Source organism: Ochotona curzoniae, unplaced genomic scaffold, assembly GCF_017591425.1.
Source record: "Ochotona curzoniae isolate NIBS_2020 unplaced genomic scaffold, NIBS_Ocur_1.0 contig_2723, whole genome shotgun sequence".
Taxonomy (NCBI): Eukaryota; Metazoa; Chordata; class Mammalia; order Lagomorpha; family Ochotonidae; genus Ochotona; species Ochotona curzoniae.
In genome coordinates, this window is record NW_024465573.1 from 1,719,027 (window position 1) to 1,727,733 (window position 8,707).

The 8,707-nt window shown below is 37.0% G+C and overlaps 1 protein-coding gene across 1 annotated transcript; it reads left to right on the forward strand.

The window, feature by feature from the left end:
- Positions 1 to 4,720: 4,720 nt before the first annotated feature.
- On the forward strand, positions 4,721 to 5,650 carry LOC121153945 (olfactory receptor 148-like). Its single transcript, XM_040976703.1, has one exon. It carries the CDS (start codon positions 4,721 to 4,723, stop codon positions 5,648 to 5,650), a length of 930 nt encoding a protein of 309 aa, XP_040832637.1.
- The last annotated feature ends 3,057 nt before the right edge of the window (positions 5,651 to 8,707 follow it).

Consider the following 8,707-nt stretch of genomic DNA (forward strand, 5'->3'; position numbering starts at 1 on the left):
TACAGGGTCCCAAGGCTTTGGGCCATCCTTGACTACTTTCACAGGCCACAAACAAGGAGCTGGATGGGAAGCAGGGCTGCCGGTATTAGAACTGGAGCCCATATGGTTGAGATGCCACACTGAGAATGCTAAATGCTAATTCTTAAGGCTGAAACTCCTGGTACAGTAAGACCTTAGTGCTTAAGGAAAAAATGAGAAACTGATGTTCAGAGATGATAAATTACTAGTCCTTGGTCATAACACTTAAATTCAGAAGCTATACTTAGGTCTTTAGATCCTTAAACAAAGTTCTTTTTCATGTTCCACATTTATGTTTTTTTCTGAACAGATATTTGCTTTGGAATTGAATTCTGGAAAGCTATACCCATTTCCATCCAGGTTACAAAACTCTAATTCTCCTATTTGTGCTTCCTGATTCCATGTGTTCCTGATGTGTATACACTGGTCTGATTGTGGGTTGAGAAATAGAAAAACCCTTCATAATGTTTGCTTTAAAATCTTTGTTTTAAAATCCTTGTTTTAAATATTTATCTTTTGGGGGCTGGCACCCTGCCGTAGTGGTAAAGTTGCTGCATGCAGTGCCAAAATGCCAATTCCTGTAATGTTTAAAGTTTAAAAATGACATTGAATTGTAAGGTCTTAACATCTGGTAAACAAATACCTCAATGAAAAATAATGTTAATTCCTAAGATATATTTGTAAGCTTACTGTAGCTTTATTTTACAGAAAATCATACTCATATTGCTTTAGAATCAACAACAATGTGTTTCACCTTATACATCAGTTATACTGTGTAATATGATTCCTGCTTTTCTGTGTTTTGTATGCTTAAAGGGGTGCTGTCTTGTAGAGTTTGGGAGTGCAATGGATATTTATGGTTCCCAGTCATCTTCAAGATATTTGTTATTTTTTTCTTTTTTTTTTTTTAACCCATCAGCATGTTTCAGAGCATGCCTATACGGGAATCTAGAGATATTTTTAAATACTCTCTCAAAATTATGACTTATTTTACATTAGTTTTAACCAGCATAAAATCACTGCATTAAAATTATTTTCTTATTCTTGCTTGGAATAAAGGAATAAATAGCAATTACTGAACACCTGAAATGTGCCAGATAATTAATGCTACAAACGCACTGCTTGTCTATTCGACAGAACAACACTTAAAACACAATAGTATTCTTACCTCAAACAGATTAGGAGGACAGCAAAAGGCTAAGATTTAAAAAAGGAACCTAAATTTAAAAGCCAAGGTTATTTATGAATATTAACTTAGGCCTCACCATGATTTTGAAAAAGAATATTATGTCAAGAAATCAAGGGCTAGTATTTATATACTCACTAAATACCAAGTACGACTGTACAAACACCCGTGTGCTGAGCAGTGTTTTCCCATTCCTTTACATTTGGTTTCTGACCTTAAACTTCCTCCTGTTTTCTATCTGCTTATCTCCTACATATTCTTAATTCAAAAGTCACATATTATACTCAATTCTTTTCTGATTTAATGTTATTAAAAGATTTGTCCTAGGGATGTGTTAAAATAACTGCTCCATTTGCTTTCCATGTTCATTCACATAATAAGCATTGTTTGGAAATAACCAAAGAAGCCTCAGTAACAATATGGCTGACGCAGAGCAGGGGATTCGTCCCAGTAACCAACACCCCAGTGGCTGTGCACTATTTCCAACAGCTTCAACACAGACACAAACTGACCACAGTTCCAGATGATCCACAGGCAGACAAAAGCTGGGTGAGGGAAAAATGGAAAGTGGATGCTTTGGATCCGGAAGATTCAAAGAACCAATACAACTAACAGAATATTCAGAGACTTGATTCCTTAAGGCAATAATAAATTCATATCATCAATACCTTGTGATAATGCTGTTCTGTATTTAATTATCACATGGACTAAGATCTGTGACCTAAATCTAGTTCTTATGGTCAGAAGAATAGCATGCTCTGTTTCAAGTATTATTTCATTAATTCCTTCTCACTTTCCTTTCTTTTCATTACAGAATATTTCCCTAATCATGACTTTCTTACTGAGGAAGATGCAGCTCTTCTTTCTTTCCTCTACCTTCACAGCTTGTATTTTATTTCTTCCAACAATAGACAGCTATCGTTTGCCAACAAATATGAAGCCATTCAAAGCTTCCCCTCTTTCTTAGGACAGGAACTAAGTATTTAACATTTCAATTTAATATCTGAGTACCTTTCAGCAGACAAGGAATTTGAAGTCATAAGCTGATTTCCTGCAACCATTGCCTTGCAGAGCTAATAAGAAGACTAGAGATAAAGAAAATAGAAACCATTGGTGAGTATTTGGAAATATGGTCAATTCAAATAATTAATACCAAGCAATATATTTACTTAGTCTTGGTGATACTATTGTCCTAAGTCCTAGAGCAAAAGTATTGAACAAGAGTAGGTATAGTCTCTTTAAGAAACTAGTCAAAGAATATCTAACTTTTCTTTCACTCATTCATCTAGAAATATTTATATGACTACTCCACAAATCCTGTGATAAGTGTTACCATTCCCAGGACTAATTAGAGTGTTTATTCTCAAAGATCTTTCAGTCCAACAGATTCTGTACTGAAGTCAATCAAAATGTCTTGTGTATAATGGAAAGCATAATTTATGTAACAATTTCAAGTGTTTTAAAACATAAAATTACCAATCAATGAGCATTCATTGTAAAAGGATAAGAGAAATGCACCAGGAGTTACAACTACAAGTTAGAGCGATTATGTTTAGAAAGCTTTGCATACATTTATTATGTCTTTAAAAATAAATCAAAATGTATAACTGAAAGTGAAATCATTGTGTTTTTCTTGGAAAATTTACAAAAAACTTAAAATACAGGCATCCGAAGGGTTCGATAATCACAGCACGCCCTAGGGGTTTCACTTTCTCAGCATGTTCAATTGCCTTTCTGTATTTCTCACAAATTTAGAACAAAAAAAATAAGGAAAGTCCCAGTGAATTTTATAGCAATATGGGGCAGAATGGTGTTTACAGGGATTTCCAGCTTGGGGCAGGGCAGGAGGGTGGCTGGATAGGGAGTTAGTTTCCAATTAATGAACTGAAACTGTAAGTACTGCCACAAGATAAATAGGTATGAGAGCTGTACTATACAGTATTACAACGGTAGTTAACAACATTGGATTTATGCATAACATCAGTTTCAAAAGCTAAAACCCCTGATATTTACCACAAAACTTATTTTTAAACGTGCCTATGAAGTGAAAAAAATATATATGTTTTAGAATTGATATATATTAGTTTCATTTGGTTCAAGAATTCAACATTTCCAATTGTAAATAAAAACCAAATATCTCATCTCTATCTATACACAGGACAAGCCTGCACTAAAACCTACGATCTATATAATATCACTCCCAAGCTACCCATTAAGAAAAGTTGACAGGTTTTCTTCAGGCTAATGAATATTATAACGGAATGTTCAAACTAAGGGGTGTGTGTTCTATCTGAATCAGACTAAAACCCCAAATGTACTACTTACTGAAGAGCATTACATTCCACCGTCCTAGTCAGAAGCATTGGAACCCAAGTGGTCTCAGACAACAAGTTAGGACGTTTGACACGTCTTTAGAACCTCAAACAGCAAGTGAACAGAAATCTGAGGGTCAGGCTTCCAGGGTGATCTGTTACAGGGGATTCATGTAACAGAGTGAGTTGGGGACAAATTTAACTTTGCTCACCTATCCAGCATTTCGTGTATTTATCTTCTTAGCTCATCCAGTATTTTAATGAGCTAACATTTTATTTCATTTATGTGCATATTCATGGATAGGTATGACATATTGAAGGTATATATGTTAATATTTTCTAGGCATAAACTTGTTTGAAAAAATTTCAAATATATGGTTTCAACATTAACTACTAGGGTTTGAATGTTCCCACCGAAATTCTGATTCCCATGGTGAGGCATTCTGAAATGGTACCAGGTAATTACATAAGAGGCAATTGATCCATCATGGATTCGTGGATTCGTTAAATGAGTCCATTTTTAAAAATCTGTTTCTTTGTTTGGAAGTCTGTGGTATAGGAAGAAAGGAGAAGTCACAAAGAGAGATATCTGCCATGTACTGAGTCACTCCTCAGATGTTACAAAGGCTAGGAGTGGCTCAGACCTGTACCTAGAGACAGGCGCTTCCTCCAGCTCTCCCACATGGATCAGAGGTAACCAAACATGTTGGTCATCTCCCGGTGCTTTTTCCAATCCACTGATAGGACAGTAGATGGAAAGTAGCTAGGACACAAAAAATGTGCCCATAAGGGATGGCAGCATTGCAGCCAGCGGCTTAGCTTATCACAACAGTGGCCCCGAAGTGAATCTATCTCAAATGCCATGTTAGTGGTCTGCTAGAAGAGTACCTTTCATAATATGATTGATCTAAGGGCTCCCTCCAGCAAGAAAGTCCTCATAGTATGCATTCTTTCCACCTTCCAGCCATCAGAAGCCAGGGCTGAATAAATCATTATTCTTGGTAAGGTACATGCTTTCTCATATTGGTAAAGCAACAGAAAATAGATCAAGATGTCATCTTATGTTTAATCAAAAATGGGTGACAGTTAATGCATATAACAAGGCTGTGTCTTTCACTTTACCTTCATATATATATATTATATATATATATATATATAATAAGAATATATATATGATCTTTTTGCTGTCTATCCTTCCAGGAATATGAGCAATTACACCTTACTGAATGAGTTCATTCTCTTGGGAATACCTCAGACAGAAGGACTGGAGACTCTGCTCTTGGTCGTCTTCTCACTCATCTACCTCTTCACCCTGCTTGGAAATCTACTCATCCTGACAGCAATCATTTCTTCCTCTGCTCTTCACACCCCCATGTACTTCTTCTTGGGACTCCTGTCCATTTTTGACATATTATTCCCATCAGTCACCTGTCCCAAGATGCTCTTCTACCTCTCTGGCCAGAGCAGAGCCATCTCGTATGCAGGATGTGCAGCACAGCTCTTCTTCTACCACTTTCTGGGCTGTACCGAAGGCTGCCTCTACTCTGTCATGGCTTATGACCGCTTTGTTGCCATCTGCCATCCACTGAGGTACATGCTCATCATGAAACCTGGAGTCTGTGTTGGCTTGGTCTTGGTGGCCTGGTTGGTGGGTGCTCTCCATGCGACTATGCTCACTACATTTACCTTTCAGGTAACCTACTGTGGTCCCAATCAGGTGGGACACTTCTTCTGTGACATCCCTGCCATTTTACCTCTTGCTTGTACTGACAGTTCCATGGCTCAGAGGGTAGGTTCCATTAATGTAGGTTTTCTGCCATTATTGCTTTGGGTCAGTATTTCTGTCTTCTACACACACATTGGTATTGCCATTTTGAGAATCCGTTCAGCAGAAGGAAGGCGGAAAGCTTTCTCCACTTGCAGTGCCCACCTCACTGCAATCCTCTGTGCCTATGTTCCAGTCATGATCATCTATCTGCAGCGCACACCCAACCCTTTGCTTAATGCCGTGGTGCAAATATTAAACAACATAGTTTCACCCATGCTGAACTCGTTAATCTATTCCTTGAGGAACAAGGAAGTGAAAAGGTCCCTGAAGAAGGTATTCTATAATATTGCAATTTTCTGTTTCTGAATGAATAATGGATTTCATAAAATATTTCAAAAATGTGTTATCTCTTAACACTATCTTACAAGTTTCTCCTCTTTGATAAGTACATATCCAAAACATTTCCTCTGAATGGATTATAATCTGTTTCTCTATAGGATTTCTATGTTAATGTGACTGCAATGACATAAATAAACTCTGTAACTAATAGTATCCTATGTACCTTACCTGAGTAAGGAATCTAGGAAAGAAGGAAAACAACTACAGACATATTTTATCTACTTGGAAGCTCATTTTTCCTGATTTTAGTTGGAGAAGTTCTTTGTATGACATTTGCAGAGTGTCCCCTTTGCCTAGTTAGTTTCTTCTCATTTTTTTATGCTTTAACTAGAATATAATTGTTCTCCCTTGTTCCCCATAAAGATTCATGTACTTGGTTTCCTAACAAGATTATTAACTAATATTTGTAGAACATGGTCTGTTTTCCAGGCACAGTGTGAAACACTTCCATATAATAGCTTACAAAGTGTTCATTTCACCCTCATTGATTTTATGTTTTGCACGGAAGGTCTTTGAGGATTTCAAAATCAAAATAATGGGTTAAAGTTGCTTAAAAATCATGAATCAGTTCTCAAAGTTACATCCAGTTATCTGCAAAGCCCTTGTTCCTTAATTATCTATCACAGGACTCCCATGAAAAAATCATTAGGCAATTCATTCAGCCTACTTACCTCTCTCTAGAATTCATGATTTAAATAAGATGCTGACAACAACAAAATTAACCATTGACTAAAGCTTTCTTCACACTGACTTTACATTTATCTCCATTTATTCTGAAAATACTATCCTTTGTCCCACCTACATCCAAGTACTCCTAACTTCATGGTTTCCTAGTTTATCACATTAATAAAATCTCAAAATTTTACCTAGCATAAAAGCAGCCAATCAATTATTTTATCTAATTATAGGATCCAATTTCTATTTCCCTTTGGTTAGTTAAATGTTTTCATTTCAAAAGGCTGGAGTTGAAAAACTGGACACTTTTGTCAAAATAACATTTCCCCAATGAAGATATACAAATGTGCAACAAAACATGAAATAGTTTGACATCACTGAAATTTAGATAAATGCAAATAGAAATAATAAGATACCACTATACTTGGAATAAGTTGGCAAAATAGAAAAGATAAAGTATTCAGTTTTATTAATAAAATGAAGAAATTGGAACACTGTTTACTAATACAAATGTAAAATGTTATATTGTTTGTGGAAAAAAAGCCAAAATTGTGTTACTTATTAAAAAAAAAAGATTTACTGGAAAGGCAGACTTACAGAGAGAAGGAGAGACAGAGAGAAAGATCTTTCTTCTACTGATTCACTCCACAAGTAGCTGCAACAGCCAGAGTTGAGCCAATCTGAACCTAGGAACCAGGAGAGTCTTCCAGGTCTCCCACATGGGGGCAGTCATAAGGCTTTAGTCATCCTCTGCTGCTTTTATGGACCACCAGCAGGGTGCTGGATGGAAAGTGGAACAGCCAGGAAATGAACTGTTGCTCATTTGGGATACTGGCACATGCAAGGAGACAATTTAGCCATCGAACCATCACTTCAGTCCAAAAAATATTACGCTAAAGTATTTTGATGCTATTCTGTAAGATCAAGAAATTCTACTCTTGGGTATATACAAAAAAATTAAAAGCAAGATCTTGAAGGGATAATTGTACATTTATTCTGTTAGTTCATTTTGTGGAGTCATAGCAGAATATTGCAAACTAGGGCATTTTTAAGTGAGAGAATCTATTTAGCTTACTGTTCTGGAAACTAGATATGCAGGAGAGATAAGCTGCACCTGCTGATAATCTTCTTCAGCCTCACAACAGGGACAGAGCCACCCAGCAGCAAGAAAGCACAAATGAGCAAGAAGAGAAGGGAGGCAAACTCTTCATGGACAACCAACCCTTCTGATGAATACAGCATTATTCCAGTCATCAGGTTAGAGCCCTGTTAACCTAAGACTCTCCCAGGAGACCCCATCTCACAACATCATTGTGATAAGGATTACATTTTGAAGAAATACATTTATGGAGCTGATTTAGGGTGCCAAAGCTGGGTCCTGCAAAAGCCATATGTTTCCCACGTAAGCAGAATGAGCCTAAGCACTTGAGCCATCACTGATGCCTCTAGTGTCTTCATCAGCACACATTTAAACTCAAACTGGAGGCAGGAGTGATGGTTAGGAACCCCAGCATTGGAGAGCCACTACTCAAGGCCCTTGTGCAGTGGCCTAGCGGCTAAAGTCCTCGCCTTGAATGAGCCAGGATCCCATATAGGCACCGGATCTATTCCCAGGAGCTCTCCTTCCCATCCAACTCCCTGCTTTTTGCCTGGGAAAGCAGTGCAACATGGTCCAAAGCCTTGGGACTCTGCACCCCTCTGGGAGACCTAGAAGAAGTTCCCTGCTCCTGACTTCAGATCGGCTCAGCTCTGTGCTTTGTGGTCACTTAGGGAGTGAACCAGGGGTGAAGGATCTTTGTCTCTCTGCCTCTCTGTATATCTGACTTTCCAACAAAAATAAATAAAATTTTTTTAAAGGATAGCCACTAAGTAGAAGGTCTGTCCCCTACTGGATCCTTTTATCATTACTTAGGCAATAAAAACAACACATTTTTTTAAATCTTTAGTTGTGTTCAGAATTGCATGTCCACCAAAATATATCTTAAACATTGAGCTTTTACATACAAGATCATAAAGAAAAAAAATCAAATTCCAGCTTCCTCCAAAATAAACTGCATGACTTTGGAGCAGGTTTCTAATTTAATTAGCCCTTATTCTGTCTTCATGTGTAGTAGACAATGTGAGAATTTTCCATTTAAACAAAGCTATAAAATATTCTTCATTATTCACTTGTTTCATAGTCTCTACCTCCAAATAAAAGAAATACTCCCAAGAAAACAGTTAAATATATGTTGACAATAGGATGCTGAACTTTCTACTGTTCTCTACAACTGCAATGTCATGCTCCACTTAAACAGCAGGATGATGGACTGGTAATTGTTGTTGAAGGACTATACTATTTTAATATGA

Excerpts from the sequence above, each read along its gene's own strand:
- LOC121153945 (XM_040976703.1), top strand. The coding sequence starts at position 4,721 with ATGAGCAATTACACCTTACTGAATGAGTTCATTCTCTTGGGAATACCT.